Source organism: Thunnus maccoyii, chromosome 20 (assembly GCF_910596095.1).
Source record: "Thunnus maccoyii chromosome 20, fThuMac1.1, whole genome shotgun sequence".
In the NCBI taxonomy this organism is placed as follows: domain Eukaryota; kingdom Metazoa; phylum Chordata; class Actinopteri; order Scombriformes; family Scombridae; genus Thunnus; species Thunnus maccoyii.
Genome location: NC_056552.1, coordinates 915,756 through 933,093, shown reverse-complemented (window position 1 = coordinate 933,093; position 17,338 = coordinate 915,756). Strand labels below are relative to the sequence as shown.

The following is a 17,338-nucleotide window of genomic DNA, read 5'->3' as shown; positions in this document are numbered from 1 at the left end:
TAACATCATGAAAAGAAAAATCTTTCTAATACATGAAGACAGTTGTTTATGGTTCTTTTGTTGATCAGACCGACAATTAATAGATTTCAACTATATGATGAATCAGAAAACAAATAAAACATACAACTTGGGAATGATTCACTTAAACTGAATCTATAATCTGTCTCCACTTCGGTGTGAAACTGTATATGTATGTATGTATATGTATTTAAATCTGATCAGCTGCAGCGTCCAATCAATAACTGATATCCAATAAGGGGGCGTGTCGGCCGATAAAAGACTTCCGTGAAGGCTGCTCTCATGTTTCCTCGTTCCTCAGAGCAAAATAAGAGACTTGGGACCCTCGTCAAAATGGCGCATCAGGAACAACTTCCGGTTCAGGCGAGGAGTCTCTTTGACTGCAGGACAATCTGCAGGCTCTCTGTCTCCTCACTCTCCAGTTTTCAGACACTGGAGGAGACATAAAATAAGAGACTTGAGATGTACCCATAGAGAAATGAGAAGAGGCAGCATTCACACCAAATCAGGCGGTGCGGCGAAAACGCCAGTCGTTCCATTCATTTGAATGGAGGTAGTGCGGCTTGGTTTTAGCCGCTGCAGCGCCGCCCCGGACTGCGGCCGGAAAGTTGAGCCAGAGTCAACTTTTAGAAACTTTTAGAAACTTTTAGAAACGCAACCCGACGTCACTGTGACTGAAGGCTGCGGTGGCCAATCACAGCGGGAGATCAGACTGAAAAGAGATGTAAACTCTGCCATGAGGGAGGACAAAGACGTTACTAGGATGAGGGGAGGACATTTCTCTTCGCTTGATAACGTTAGTAAAGTTTGCTGTCGGCTTCCCGACTCATTTTAAAAAAGACGAGAGAGAAAGAGAGAGAGAGAGCAGCTGTGGTCGAGCGAGCCAGAGAGTGAATGAAGAGAGGGAGCGCTAGTGGCAAAAACACATTGTAGATCACAAATAAACACGCCCACAAACCCACACACCTCCGCCCGACCCTGCGGCCGAACGCCGCACCGCCTGATTTGGTGTGAATGCGGCCTATCACGTTCACATAAACAGGTGCTCCGATGACATCACAACCAATAGGAGCAGCAGCTGAGGTCACATGGTCACGGACACAATTAAGAAGACAAGTGAATGCAGCTGCTGATGAGCGGAGCTGTGCTGCAGTTTCACCTCCAACATGTGAGTTAAACTTTCACTCATTGTTTCACTGATCGCTGTGAGCTGGATGATGGTGTTTGTGTTCCTGCTGAGACTGTCAGTTTGTTTCACACAGTCAGGATGTTTTATAGAGTTTCAGACAGTGGAGTCCTGCACACATTTATCTGTCAATCAAATCCAGAGCCGAGTCGGTTTATTAAGAGTCCTCCTTTGATGAGATCTGGGAGCAGACAGCTCAGTGTCTCCTGCAGGAAAACAAAGAGAAGTCTGAATCAGAGAACAGGTAGACTGAAGCTGAAGAGCTCTCTGTGTTCTCTGGTTGTGACTCTGCATGTTGACACGCAGCAACACTTTGATTAATGACACTGTTTAAAGGACGAGCTCACATTGTTTTACAAATGTGTCTTAAAACAACAGTCAGGAGCCCGAATGAACATTAAAGCTGTTCATACTGACCATTAGAAGATCCTTCATAATGAACTTATAATGGAAGTGATGGAGGACAAAATCCACAGTTTTTGGCCTCCATCACTTCCATTAAAGCACATTTGAAGGATCTTTTTAATATCCAGTATGAACAGCAGGAATGATTACAGACACCTGACTGCTGGTTTAAAGACACACTTGATGAATTGTGAATTGTCCTTTTATGTGTTTTTATATCCTGAGTGCGACTCTGTGCTGCAGTGAACTTGATGAGTAAAATACTTTTTTTCATACTGACAGAACAAATTCAAATTTGTTTTATTGGCATGAATGTCACAACAATATTGCCAAAACATCAAGAGTCAATGAAACAAAATAACATTAAGATTGATCTATGTTAATAACATATAGCATATCTATGTATACAGTATATCCTATGCATGCATGTGTGTCTAGTCATTCACCGTCCCTCAGGTTGTAGCGTGTTGATACATATTGGGCAGTAAGATGTCCGGAGTATTTTTAATTTTGAGAGTTAATTAAGCTCTTTTGAAATCTGAAGTTATAGAGTTGAATTAAAGTAAATGTTCCTTATTTCATTGAATGTTTTACATTGTACAAATCAAACAGTGTGACACTGAAGAGTAAGTGAGTGAAACTGTAATGCTGTTTGTTTATCGGCTAAATTACAAATAAATTTACTGCATCAGGTGCTTCGATTAGAAAGTCACATCGATCACGATGCAACAGTCTCCTCTCACAAATGAACAGCGTCATCACTTCCTCCCTGAACTCTGTCAACAATATTACTGAATTAAAATGAAAGATCGACATTTAACATGAAGCAACAACGGCTCATAAAATCTACACAACTGAACTCAAATTACATTTCAGAACTTTGTTTATTGTGTTTTTAAAAGGAAAATTATGGTGAAATTACACTTCTGTAAAATAAAGTGTTTCCTAAATTCTTAACAAATTAATTTCATGCTTTATAAATGTTTGTGTTTTTGAAAAAAGATTTTAAATAAACAGTTTGTTTGTGAATTTCAATGTGAATTCTGACTTAATTCTATCTGATGTTTGTTCAGGTATCAGAAACATTTTGTTTATTGAATTTATCAAACACACAAAATGTTGAAAAGTTAATAAATGTTGACTTTCTCATAATAGTGACCTTGAGCTTTTACTGTTCAAGTTTTTTTTTCTTTTTAATTCTGGTGAAAATGTTTGACTCTGTCCACACTGAAAGGGCAGTTTTTTAAAATCTATTTTCAGATTGAAGCACATCAAAGCGTTTGATTTGGTTGAAACACTCGGTGAGTGCAGGCAGAAGGGAGAAGAGCGTGGTGATGTTCTTTATGTTGTAGTGTTGAGGAAGCTGGACGGAGTGATGGGGGAGTCTCGGCTCGTGGTGGAGGAAGTGCTGGCTCTCTGCCTTCAGAGGATCGCCATAGAGGAAAACACTATGAACACCGAGCTGGGTGAAAACTCGACACCGCACACACGCCTCCTCTACTTCATTTACTGTGAAAAACAAAGACATGCAGAGAATCAGAGATCAGGCCTCAACATTTGAACTCCTTTAAATCCAGAAAAGGTGTCCAGGTGTAGGACTGACGCTGAGCTCTCCTCATGTGTCCTCCGTACAGCTCAGACCAGTAGATGCTGATTTTCTGCTTGTTTTCTGAGACGCTTTCAGAGTTTATCGAGGTGGTTAAAAAGTTTGAGACCTTCAGGAAGAAATGGCTGCAGGCCGAGCTGGAGCTGAAGAAGTACAAGGAGCTGCTGGTGAAGTCTGACGTGGCCAAAGCCGCTCTGGAAGTCAAACTGAAACACGCTCGCAACCAGCTGGACTTGGAGATGAAGAAACGCTACAGGATGGAAGCCGACTATCACTACTTGGTGAGTTAGATTCACTACAACTAGAGCTCATATTAGAGGAGAGCCTTTTTTCATATTTGAGACTGATCTTGTGAGAGATGCAGAGGACACCTGCTGTCCCCACAAACACTGCTGTCCCCACAAACACCTGCTGTCCCCACAAGCACCTGCTGTCCTCACAAGCACCTGCTGTCCTCACAAGCACCTGCTGTCCCCTCAAACACCTGCTGTCCCCTCAAACACCTGCTGTCCCCACAAAACACCGCTGTCCCCACAAAACACTGCTGTCCCCACAAACACCTGCTGTCCCCACAAGCACTGTTGTCCCCACAAAACATATAACATGTTTACATGCTGCTTAATGTGCTGCAGCTGAGCAGCTAATTAGCTATCTAACCCGCTAACTGACGTTAGCTGTGCACTTTTCCCCAGTGAATGTTTGTTTGGTGGCTCGGTCAACATACTAAGGTCCAGGACGAGACATGTGTCCATGTTTGTAAGTTAGATAAGAAGGAAACTTTAGCAGGAAAGCTAATGTGGGTTGTTGCTGTGCGGCTCTTGTGTTGTGTAGTAGGATGCTATCAGGCTCAGTGTGACCATCTGCTCTGCCGATGATAAGACAACATGTTATCACTTGATGCAGAGATTTGATTTGCTGCAGGAAAATGACTCCAGCTACATAAGTGGATGATGGAACAGCATTTAATCAAAATAATGTAAACTAGCGGGCGCCATCATGAAACCTAATCAATTAAAATATGAATGTCTAGAGCTGCAACGATTAGTCGATCAACACAAAATTAATTTGTCATACATGATGGTAGTAAACTGACCTTTTAAAGATGCAACCTTTGACTCTGGGGAATTATAAAGGGCATTTTCACATTTTAGAGACAAAACGATTGATCAAAAAACAATTTGCAAAAATCTGCAGATTAATCAATACATTATTTTCTGTGAGAACACAGGAAGTGATTTACAAAGCAGATATGTTGCTGTAGGACACAAAACCTTTTCAGGAGTTTAATGTCAGATGGACTTTAACATCTCATTATCAGATAAATTTAGCTGTGAATATACCTGCTCCTCAGAAGATGAACCCTTTTTTAGTTGTTAATGACTTCATGAGATTTTCTCTAGCGCCACCTTCAGGACAAACTGTATATTTAGACTCTGAGAGCAGATAAATCATCAGGATGTTTGTTCATACATCATAACAGATGGTCAGTATTTAATGTTTTGCAGCAGAGGCAGATGCAGCTGATGTGTGACATCCTGGTCCATGACAGCAAATCCAGCGCCTGTCTGAACGACGAGCAGAAATCTCTTTTGGCCACTTTTGAACACAAAGGAGCGAATGTGACTCTCCTGCACAGGAGCAGTAAACGGTAAGAGATGTATCGGTTTACCTGTTCACTCATGAGTTAAACTACAGCTGCAACAATTCGTCCATCAGTTGCAAACTATTAAAATAACTGTCAACTATTCTGATAATCAATTAATTGTTTTGGGTCTTTATTTTTTTATGAAAACAAATGTCCAAAATTTGTGATTCAAGCTCCTCAAAGGTGAATATTTTCTGGTTTCTTTAGTCTTTTTGAAGGTTAACTGAATATCTTTGGGTTGAGGACAAAACAAGACGTCTGAGGACGTCACCTTGGACATTTTTATGGACCTAACCACTAATCAATTAATCGATAATGAAAATAATCATTAGTTGCAGCTCTACTGACAACAAAGATTCACTCTGGAGTTTTAAAAGTTCTTGAAAGTTTAGATTCAGGATTTTCAGAAGTTGTTCCAGTTCCCAGACGTTCCTCAGGTGGACTCAGCAGGTTTTAGAGGTTCCTTACAGGGATCCAGTGTCTTTGAGGTTTCAACATGAATATTTACAACATTTGCTATTGAAGCTGTGAATGTTCACAGTAATTTAAAACCTTTTTCTGTCGTTCCGTCAGGTTGTCGGTCATTGACGAGTCGTCGTTCCTGTCGCACTCTGATATCAGCTACGATCGGACCGATGATGACGTGGTGAGGTCATGAACCTGAGGAGACGTGTATCATTTAAACAGACAGCAGGATTTATTGTATTTACAGTTAGTCATTTACCCTTCACATCCTGCTGATCATTATTCACATCATCAGTCAGTTTTTATATTGATTTCTTTTCTTCCAGACAGCCAATGATTTCACTCCGTTGCTATTGACAACTTGAGATAATTTGTTTACCACCTTCCAACACAAACAGTTCATAGAGCTTTACATTATAAAACATGAAGAAAGATATTAAAGTATAACAAGAACATAAGTGTTTTTGCTTTCAATTTGAAATAAATCAATAAATATCTGATGTTGGAAGTTTATTTGTTCCTGACGTGACATGTGGACGTTATTTCAGGACGTGGACACATCTGTGATTAAACCGCTGAGATCTCGAGCCAGAGAGAGGAGGGTACGCACCTGTTGAACCACAGCTAACATTCACAGGTGAGGATCCGCTTCGTACCTGATGTTCTGCTGCTTCTCTGCAGAGATCGTCGATGGGTCTGACTGTCGGCGCTCCGGTTGGGAGGCGAGGGAGAGGCGGGAACGTCTCTGTAGAGCCGCTGGAGAGAAGAACTGTGGAGAAGGTGAACACACTGATGAATAACTGTCAGTAACATTGTCAGAAGATTTGTAATATTCAGCTTTGGTGGAGATTTACTAATCTGTTTGCAGTGGTGGAAAGTAATTAAGTACATTTGCTCAAGTACTGTACTTCAGTACAGTTTTGAGGTACTTGTACTTTACTTGAGTATTTCCATGTGATGCTACTTTATACTTCCACTCCACTACATTTCAGAGGGAAATATTCAGGCCAACCTTCATGGGCCTGAGAGACAAACCTGCAGACACTACTCAGGGCTGAAAAAAGTTATTTCACTTCGTTTATGTTTTTGGGACAAAAATAAAAACAAACCTGTATTTTTATTTGAGCTGCAACAATTAGTCCATCAATAGGAAATTAATTGGCGACTATTTTGATAATCAATTAACCGTTGAAGTTTTAAACTGCAAAGAAATGGTTCCAACCTCTTAAATGAGAGAATTTGATGCTTATGCTCGTCTTAACATTGGAGTTTTGTTGGACAAAACAAGACCTTTAACATCATCTTGGGCTGTAGAAAATTGTGACAGACATTTTTAATTTTTAATTTTTGTCTTTTTTAAGTGATTCATCAAGAAAATAATAATGATTGTGATTATTATTGAAAATAATCACCAAGCTGAGGACACGCCTAAAGATGAGCTGAAACCAATGAGACTGGACAGACCACACAAGATTGTTTCCACCAATTTCACCAAAACAAAGATGGAGACAACCAGCCAGACTCCAGTGCAGCTCTGCTGGTCTCAAACACACCTCTTCAAAACATAAACAGGATATTCTTTATGAAGTATTGCAGTCTTTATATAGAATTGTTAGGTTAGGAATAGACGTACACTCCACCGTTTCAGTTGTGCAGCGCTCTCTAACACCACAAACCTTTTTTGTTCACCATTTTGGTTTTTATTGAGCCTCCACGGAGGCCAGAGGGTTTGTGTTATTGGGCTGTCCGTCTGTCCCGTTCTCTCGTTGGATGCGATATCTCAGGAACATCTTGAGGGAATTTCTTCAAATTTAGTACAAACGTCCACTTGGACTCAAGGATGAACTGATTAGATTTTGGTGGTCAAAGGTCACTGTGACCCAACGTCATATGCTAATTATGACAAAGTTACACCTTCTCTAAGTGCAGACAGCATGTTTCTCACTGGAATCATACATGTCAATATAGTGAAAACTTTCATTTAGCCAAAAAAATACACTTAATACAAGTCTTCACTACAAATATGATTCTGGACAGACATGGATGTAAACTGCAACTTGACTGGTTGGTGGAGGCATACAACCACGAGGTGGTATTTCTAGTTTATTTACATTACGTCTCCCTCGCATTGACGCACAAGTGATGTCATTGGTTGGTGATATCAAACGTGTTTCTATGACAACGACCTGCAGCGACTGGATGTGAAAACTTCAGATGAGAATCTTTACACATCACACACTTTATGATTTTATGTGCCGACTGTCAACACTGACTGACCCAGACGGACACCGACCCGCTCCGATCAGTCACCCAGATCACATTCATGATCGGCTCATAGGTCGTCATGTGTGTCCCCAGCTTTAGGTGCAGCCCTGTCATCAGTCAAAGATGAGGCAGTGAAGCCTTAAAAGATGATCCATCATAAACACTAAACATGATTTTATACATTAACAATACAGAACTTTATGTAGCATTTCTATTGTTACACTTTTGGAAGCACAATAACTATACTCTCTATATATTGCGTGTGTGTATATATTCTCTAACCAGCATCACATGATTCCTGACTCCTCATCCCAGAATCATGCAGCTTTAACTTTAAAACATCCAGACCTGAAGGATTCAGGAACTCCTCGTTCTGTGTTTGCCATGTTTAGAAGTGTTGACGGCTGAAGCTTGTGCGTTTCAGGAGGTTGAGACGATCGTGGAGGCGTCAGTGACGACCGCAGACACTGGAGGGAAGATTCACATGGTGGTGGGCATCACACAGGAGAGCCCCGACAACCCGACCCGCTCCATCACCCAGGAGTGTGCTGTCTCAGTCTGTGGCAGTGGAGGAGGAGGAGGAGGAGGAGGAGGAGGTGTGTTCACATATGTCATTATTGTGTGACTGCTGAAAGCACCGTCACACTCTCTTTGACTGCAGGACAATCTGCAGGCTCTCTGTCTCCTCACTCTCCAGTTTTCAGACACTGTGTTCCTCATGCTCAGCCAGTCCTGCTGCCACTAATCATGTTCAAATCTCTGAACTAAAAGCTTCGTTCCGCATGTGTCGGGGATCTTTGCTGGCTCAGTGGTTGAGCACTGTTCATGGTCCTTTTCCCTGTTAGATTACAAGGTTGTGAGTCTGATACCTGCTCAGGTCAGCACCTCATAACTCTGCTCTTCTAAACAAAGTTGCTTTATATGTTTATTATGCACAATCATGCTGTGTGCGTCCTTTAATATTATAAGAGTGTCAGAGATGCAAACCCTGTTTTTTATTTAAATAAAAGTCTAAACATGAAAATCTGATCTCACTCACTGTTTGCTGTGTCCCACGTTAGTGCAGCGAATAACGCTTACAAATACAAGGTCGTAGGTTTGATCCCACCTGCAAGCAACGTTAGTCTTTCAGTGCAACTCAGCTTTCAGCAGTGCAGCGCTATAAACTGCAGCGTTCAGCAATCACACGTAGTTTCTTCTGAAATTACATTTTCTAGTTTATCTTCACATCAATAACTAAATAACTGAAAATATGATAAAAATATAAAAGGGATAACGCAAAATAAAATGTCTCTCTTGTTGGTGTTCAACATGTTTGGACTTTATTTGTCAAATAAAAATGAAATCTGGACAAACATTCTAAGAATTTACTGTAAGGAAGTTCAGGCTTTGAATTCTTTCTTCTGTTAAATTGCTGCAAGTTAGAATAAAAGATTAACAGCAATTCTGTTACTTTACAGGAAAATTAGTCATTTTTATTTTATTAACAGTTTAGTTTAACAATTTTCCTCATGGCAGCAGATGCTAGCTGCTAGCAGCCACAGCCAATGACTCAAAGGTCTTTCAACAGAAAGGTGCAGGAAGGGTGTGAAGGTCACTGATCTCCATCCTGTGTTTTATTAATTTGGATCAGAGAGACTCCTCTGACATCATCGTGTCACTTTGCTTGTTTCAGGAAAAAAGAGAATTTTTACTGTAATGCAATACATGCTGGGAAGTGTAGGCTAACATGCTAACGTTTCTAAATAACAGTAAAACACTGGATCAGAAATGGATTCGAGTCATGATTTTAAGTTCTGAAAGTGATAATTAAACAATATAAAGTCAAAGCTGAAAATCTGAGTTCAATTTAAAAGAAAAGTCAATTTAACTTATTCTCAGATTTTACAGTAAAGAAGTAAAAACAGTTTTTCACACAAGTTAAGAGAAGTTTCTCTCTTTGTAATGAATGAAGCAGCTTCATTTATACATTTTTTTTTTTTTACTTTAAATGTTTATATTCAAGATGTAACAACTTGTTTTTACAGCTGATCACAGATACTGATTGATTTGAGTGTTTTCTGTGACTTGATCCACTCTGCAGATGACACGTCGGTGTGGTGTCCGTGTGATGAGACTGTGGCAGAACCTGAAACCGAAGCAAAGCTGGAGGAGAGCGTCGCCGTCAGAGCGGAGAAAACCCTGAAACATGTTTTTGTGTCTAAAACGGTACGAAGCCACCGAGCTGCTCTGCTTCATGTCCGAACATCCACCTGGTCACTGAACATGAATCCTCTGCTTCCATCAGGTGATATGGACCGAGACGTGCTCGCCGTGCGGCAAGAGGATCCGCTTTGGGAAGATTGCGATGAAGTGCAGAAAATGCCGATTGATCGCTCATCCAGAGTGCAAACACAAATGCGTCAACAGCTGCTCCAGCACCACACCAGGAACTGCAGCTCAGACGGTAATGCAGTCCGTTAGAACCTGATTATGTCGATTTTAAAGAATGTCTCTTAGCTAAGTTCTCACTGTAAACTGCAGGAATACTAATACAAGATGTCAGCCAATAGGACGCCTTCCTTTTGTAAAATTCATCATGTCTTGTCCTCGGCAGAACTCGTTGGAAAGTTTTGCTCCGATGAAGAATCCCAGAGTTCCTCAGCTGATCGTCGAGTGTGTGACTGAGATCGAGAGGAGAGGACTGCAGGAGGTAAACTGTCCAATCAGTGGATGAGTTGGTCAGCTTGGTTCGGATTCCCTTCCTGTTCTCTCATTGGTCAGATGTGTCTGGAGCAGGAAAAGGAGCGTAAATACGAGCAGAAGATCTGAAAAAATGTCTGCTGCACGATAAAGATTTTAAACACTTTCCAGACAACTGGCATCTACCTGTTTCCTCTTCAGGTAGCTAGCGGGCGTCTACCTGTTTCCTCTTCAGGTAGCCGGCGGGCGTCTACCTGTTTCCTCTTCAGGTAGCCGGCGGGCGTCTACCTGTTTCCTCTTCAGGTAGCCGGCGGGCGTCTACCTGTTTCCTCTTCAGATAGCTAGCGGGCGTCTACCTGTTTCCTCTTCAGATAGCTGGCGGGCGTCTACCTGTTTCCTCTTCAGGTAGCTAGCGGGCGTCTACCTGTTTCCTCTTCAGATAGCTGGCGGGCGTCTACCTGTTTCCTCTTCAGGTAGCCGGCGGGCGTCTACCTGTTTCCTCTTCAGGTAGCCGGCGGGCGTCTACCTGTTTCCTCTTCAGGTAGCTGGCGGGCATCTACCTGTTTCCTCTTCAGGTAGCTAGCGGGCGTCTACCTGTTTCCTCTTCAGGTAGCTAGCGGGCGTCTACCTGTTTCCTCTTCAGGTAGCTGGCGGGCGTCTACCTGTTTCCTCTTCAGGTAGCTGGCGGGCGTCTACCTGTTTCCTCTTCAGGTAGCTAGCGGGCGTCTACCTGTTTCCTCTTCAGGTAGCTGGCCGGCGTCTACCTGTTTCCTCTTCAGGTAGCTGGCCGGCGTCTACCTGTTTCCTCTTCAGGTGGCCACCAGCTGCCATCTTTGCCTGGACAAGGAAACTGAATATTTTTTCTTTCAGATGATTTGAGTCTTTGATGATTCTTTAAATCCCTTCAGAACAGCAGGAAGTATTGATACATCAGAGTTTTATCGTGTAGAGAATCAGACATTTAGCTCTGACTGAATGTAACACTGATACATGGGTTAGGGTTAGTCTGTCAGTCTGACTGTCTCTCTCTACCTGTCTGTGTGCAGAGGGGTCTGTACAGAGTTCCTGGAGGTGAGCGGCTGGTGAGGGATCTCAGGGATCGCTTCCTTCAGGGGAAAACTCCGCTCATGCTCAGTAGAGTTCAGGACGTCCACGTGCTGTGCGGCCTCCTCAAAGACTTTCTGAGGACGCTGAAGGAGCCGCTGGTCACCTTCAAACTGCACCGCACATTCATGGAGGCTGCAGGTGAGTTCAACACACCACCTGTCTGTCAACATGTCAACATCTCCACGCCTCACCCTCTCCTGCCCCTGCTTCCTTCAGAGATGTCTGATGAAGACGGCAGCACTGCCGCCATTTTTCAGGCTGTAGCAGAGCTGCCAAAAACCAACAAAGACACTCTGGCTTTCCTCATGCTGCACTTTCACAAGTAAGTTCAGCCCTAGTCTGGCATAGCTAGACCTGTCTCCACACCTGGTTTTAGAGCTGTGCCAGCGCTGGAGAAAGGTCTGGCTGGACCTGGTATATAGGGGAAAAACACTCTGGCTTGTCTGTATTGCTTTTTCTTTTTTGCATTCTTTTTAAAAAAGGATGCATTAATGGTGCTCTTGCAAAATACAGTCGGGGGAACTTGTTTTGGTGGAAGTCCTGCTATTAAAATTGTTAAATCCCTGCAAAACACAGAAAGAACCAAGTAGGCCTGCCTTATTTCACAATGCAAATCTTGATCAAAACTTGCAGTTTTCAGCGTGTAGGCTACTAGCTTGGAGTTTGTTGTTGTTGTTGTTTCCTTCAGCAACGGGGATTTTGAAAACAGTAACACGAACATAGTGGAAGAGGAGAATTCTGACTGAAAGAGGAAAGAGGACAAGAAGGGTGAGGAGTCTCACATACCTTCTAGTAGGCAGGAAAAGTTTGTTATAGTTGCTTTAAATAGGACTTTAACTTATAAAGGAGTGTTTCCACATTGTGGTATTTCTACTTTCACTTAAATAACAGATACTGTTACCCTCTACATCCCCCCACTGGACTGTAGAGGGTTTGTCTTCATAAATGTATCGCAGGATGTAAGAAGAATAAATGATAGATTCCAGTGTTGTCAGTTCTTCTTGTTTCCATCTTTGCTTCATATTTCAGGGTCATGAAGAGTCCTCGGTGTCAGATGGACCAGAATAATCTGTCCCGGGTGTTTGGGCCGACTCTGGTGGGACACGGGATGTCTGCGCCGTCTCCAGCAACCATCCTGAAAGACACGCTCACTCAGATGAAGGTCAGTGTGATGGTATTAACAGAGAGCTGCACGTGTGCACTGTGAGCTCGTCTTTACTGCAGGTAAACATGTTGATCAGTTCCCCCACTGACTGTATATTAATATGGACGTCATGACAGCTCTCAAAGTGAGGCCAAAACATCTGGATCGCCCCCTGGTGGCTGGCTGCAGTAGAAGTCCACGAGCTAAACTAAAAAATCTCAAAAACACATTTTTCCTAAAGATGATTTCTGTCATTTTAGGTCGTTCTTATCACGCTGATGTTTGTTCAAGTGCTCATTTTTCAGATAAGTATAAAAAGGGGGTGTGACGTAATGATTGACAGCTGCTCTCAAACCTCTGACCTGTCGTACGAGTCCAAATTACATCAAAAAAGCAAGATGGCAGCTCCTGGAAAGGAGATATTTTGGCTTCATTTGTGCGTAGCGACAGGAAGTGGACACACGTCGTCCATATTTATATACAGTCAGTGGTTCCCCTTGAACCAACAGCTACAGTCACGAGTGTGTTTTCCTCCTAAACGGTATTCAGAAATGTGTTACCAAACGTCAGCAATTTCATGTCGTATTCTGATTGGTCGGTTTGTAGTGGTGGGTTGTAGCAGCAGTCACACTGTGAGAATTTATTCTTAAATTTAACTGCCGACTGTGTTTGCTGTCTTGGATCGATGACCAAAGATTTCTCTCGATGGTCAGAAGTCGCACATAATCACACTACTGTGTGCATGTAAACGTTGCCACTTAGTGTTTCTCTGCTCTCAGGTTGTTTGCCGCTTGTTGTCAATCCCTGAAGAATCATGGAGACGTATCTTTGATGTCCGCACCAACCAGACCCCATCATCATCATCATCATCCTCCTCCTCCTCCTCCACTACCAACAAGACCAGCAGCCAGGACGAAGGACACGGTACTCACACATCAGACCTCAGAGTTGATATGTGGACACTCTAGTGCACCAGTCTTCTCTCTTTAACACCACAATACCCATAATCCTCAGCTGCTGGCGCTATGCAGTTGTTCATTTGTTTTGCTCTGATGATTCAACCCGGACAGGTTTTGCCTTTTTTTTTTTTTTTATTCACTATCAGCTCATTTTTATTATTATTCTTTTTCAAGGCACAAATTTAATCCCATAATTTTGTTGCTTGTGAGAAACATGAACAAGACTTTTACTGCAGGAATCAGAAGCGTCAACATTATTGTAAAAGTGTTGGATGTGAACAGTAATAACTCCTCTGCAGACTCTTGAAGTACTCGTTGTAAATGTAATGGTCTATCTTACAAGATCTATTCATCCTATAAGAGGAGAAATGACTATTTATTTATTTTTGATTTTCTTTTTGTATGTCTCAGAGGAGGGAAACAGTGAAAAAATGATGATTCTTTAAGAAAACAGACTAACTTTGGAAGATTCCCTCTGGATGTGTCAGTCAGACTTCATTTTTATCTTTGTATCTTCCACCTCTTCAGTCAGTCTGAACAAGTCTTTCCATGGACAGACGGACATGAGGAGGTTCATACATGTTTATGTCTTCAACAGCTCGTCTCTTCCAGCCGCTGACGTCTCCGGAGTTAAACAGCTACTACACAGCTGCAGGCAGAGGATCTGTGAGAGGCCGGATCAGGAACCTGGGCGCCGCTTCCAGCAACACGTAAGATCACAAACAACAACAACTGTCAGTGCAGTTATTGAACAGCAGCAGTGTCAGATGTGTTAAAGTGATCAATCAATCAATCAAACTGTGCCTCGGTCATACTGGTCCCATCTGTGTCGGCACACCACAGCTGCAACCAGTAGTCCAGTAACTTGTGGCGATCACCCAAATGATAATTAATGATAGTTATGTCATTTAACATACTATGTTAGACGGGGTGTTGGTAAGTAATGGTTTAATGATGATTTGAAAGTTTATTATTTCTTTGTCATTTGTTATTTTCATGACTATATGATTTGTATTATGTATCATCTCAAAACCATACATTCCTACTCAGTTTATGTTATGTGATCTCCCATATTGTTTTTTTTTTTATTCACCTCCTCACCCCGCCAGCCCAGTCAGCCAATCACATGGCTCTGTTTTGCCGCTCCCTCGGAGTCCGGCCTCTTACGTTTCACATACCAGGTGACGAAAAGTTCAGTGTGGCGTCTGACGCCGGCAAGTGAGGAGCAGAGGAGACATTTAACTTCCGTTTGTAAGTCTATCTCTGGCAATCTGCGCGCGTGTCAGTCCGCGTTGATCCATGTTCGCCTCGTGTGGCCCTCGTGCAGCTTGGAAACGCATCCTGTCCTCTCCACGGAAATATCCGGCGTCTTAACGACTCCGGACACCGCACACTTTTCTCACTTACACCGGGACCGTGAGTCGGCTGAAGCAGGGTGACCAAGTGTTTTCTGTTCGTTGTCTTATCTTTCTTCTTGGCGGGGCTTTGGGGTTTTGATGGACTGTATGAACTGAGCTTACTTCCTTGTTTTGAGTTTGTTTTCACCCGAGGTGGAACACTTGTGTCCATTTATAATTTTTATGGACCTGGACTGATTTATTGAAGAATTTTGTCTAATTGTGCTCTAATATAATTTTGTTAAAGTTCAAGTGGTGGTTTTTTCAGTCTCATATTTTCTGCTTTTTCTGTTTAATGTTGTCAAACAAAACATCTGAAGATGATGAGATTTATAACACGCTTATCATTTTTTAGTGTTTATTTTTGAAGTATTGAAAGCTGTAAACAGAACAGCGTTCCTGCACATGCTCAGTGGCTCAGTGCCTTACACAGAACTACTCCTCAGAGACTGAAAACATGATCACTGTTATTAGTCTTTGGAAAACCAAAGAAAACCCTTTACTCAACTCTACTCTGATCAATTCTAACATCAACTCAAACATCGGGGCCCGATGAACTTGCCTTGTGCATCGAGCATGTATGAGTCACTAATGATGAATTATTGCTGATATGTTCTGTTTGATCAGTTGTCTGAATGCAGTTTGTTTGTTTGTTTTCTTCCCTCAGTGGACGAGCAGAACCGGGGAGAAGATTCTTCACTTCACCCAACTGACCTCTGCACTGAAACTACGCACTAAACATCAGTTTACTGTTTTAGCTGTTAGAGATACTTTACTGTTTCATATCAACAGAAAATTACACAATGTGACGTCAGATGTCAAACTGCCACTTTTTTGAAGAAAATTAATCTTGGAAAGGATTTCATTTTTACTCTGTGCAGTGCATTCAGATGTGACTGTATTTCATCTGAACACTTCATTTAGTCTCTTTTCCAGGTTTAAAGGCAGATCAGACTGAAGGTGTCGTGTTGTACTGCCTGTCTGTGTGTTTACTGAAGAACTGATATGATGGAAATGTTTTCTTTGTGTGTATAAATGTTGTGTAATTGCTGGGATTGACGCTCCTTAAGCTTCTTTTCATACAAGAAGCTCTGAAGCCTGAAACACACCTGGATGTGTTTTATAAAAATAAAAAATAAAAAATCACCTGTTCATCCTCAGCATGTTATAAACACACTGAGACAAACTCTCAGACTGATGGACGAACACCTCCTCCTGCTGACGGCTGTTAGAGCGCCGCTCACATCATGATTTAAACTGTCAGACAGAAATGTTGCAGCAGCAGCGTCTGAAGCAAACTGTGTGTTTGTGTGTTTCAGGCTTCACACACAGTCACATGTGAAGCACTTTAAACTGTGAAAAAGAAAAAAAGCACCGACATGTTTTTGAATGTAAGAAACTAATAAAGTTAATTATTTGAACCTGCAGAGGATCACAGGTGTTATTAATCCACCTTTTGACTGAACTTTACACTCTGCTGCCTCCTGCTGGTCACACTGAGGCCTGCAGACAGTTTCAAACTATTCATCCTCACACTAAATGCAGGAGGAAGAGTTACAACACCGAGTCAGCTGATCAGTCTGTTTGAAACAGTTTTTATCAACTTTTCCATCATTTCCAGATTTTACATTTGTTTTTGAAGAACGGGTTCACACAGTCAGGTGTCCATAGTAACAGTGTAAGAGGTTTTCCTCGCTGTAATCATTCCTGCTGTTCATACTGGATATTACAAGATCCTTCAAATGTGCTTTCAATGTTAGTGATGGAGGATAAAATCCACAGTGTGTCCACACAGTCATTTAAAGTCTGTGTGAAGCTTCTATTCAGCTTCATCAGTCTGAGTTAGTCATATCAAGTGGATATCTGACACATTTACAGTCTTTTTAGCATCAAATTCCCTCTTTGTGTAAAAAAAAAAAAAAAAAAAAAAATTTTTCCTGTATTTCAAAAATACATGAAAATGTCAAAACTACAAAAATATACAGTGAATTTACATGTCTAATGTGAAGTAACATGAAAAATATGCAGCTCGTATTACTTTATGATCTTAAATTAAGACAATTGGTGCAACTATAAACCTGATTATCTGTTTTTTGTTATATTCTTTAAAAAAAAAAAGTAAAATAATGTTTTATTGATGGTATAGAATTTTACTACATTAAATAAAGATTTTTACATAAAGTTATGTACTCAACTCAATTCATAACAATACATTTCTGTCATTTCAAGCCTGATTATTTGCATAATAGCAGTATTACTACATTTTTATTGGAAATTTAATAGTTTTAATTTTATAGGTAGAAATACCCTTATTTATCATTAAAAAGCCAAAAAAAAAATACACTTTTATGTAAAATTAAAACTAAAATGTATTTTAATTACAGAATATTACTGTATTTTTATGAGATGGTTATTTTCTGTTGTTATAACAATAAAGTTGCTCTGTATGTTGCTGGAGT

The 17,338-nt window shown here is 41.4% G+C and overlaps 1 protein-coding gene across 3 annotated transcripts; it reads left to right on the top strand.

Annotated features, from left to right (window-relative positions):
* Window positions 1-1,013: 1,013 nt before the first annotated feature.
* Window positions 1,014-16,306, top strand: si:ch1073-416j23.1 (rac GTPase-activating protein 1). 3 transcript variants are annotated; one of them, XM_042397079.1, is made up of 17 exons: window positions 1,014-1,186; window positions 2,962-3,075; window positions 3,294-3,496; window positions 4,721-4,863; window positions 5,434-5,506; window positions 5,874-5,927; window positions 6,007-6,105; window positions 8,015-8,183; window positions 9,674-9,798; window positions 9,878-10,036; window positions 10,187-10,282; window positions 11,319-11,517; window positions 11,596-11,701; window positions 12,409-12,541; window positions 13,303-13,447; window positions 14,081-14,192; window positions 15,547-16,306. In XM_042397079.1, the coding sequence occupies exons 1-17, from the start codon at window positions 1,069-1,071 to the stop codon at window positions 15,590-15,592; spliced, it is 2,094 nt and encodes a 697-aa protein (XP_042253013.1). In that variant the 5' UTR covers window positions 1,014-1,068; the 3' UTR covers window positions 15,593-16,306. The 3 variants fall into 3 exon arrangements, with proteins under 3 accessions (XP_042253013.1, XP_042253014.1, XP_042253012.1); XM_042397080.1 differs by having other exon boundaries at window positions 1,016-1,186; window positions 8,015-8,177; XM_042397078.1 differs by having other exon boundaries at window positions 1,016-1,186; window positions 8,015-8,186.
* Window positions 16,307-17,338: the final 1,032 nt, after the last annotated feature.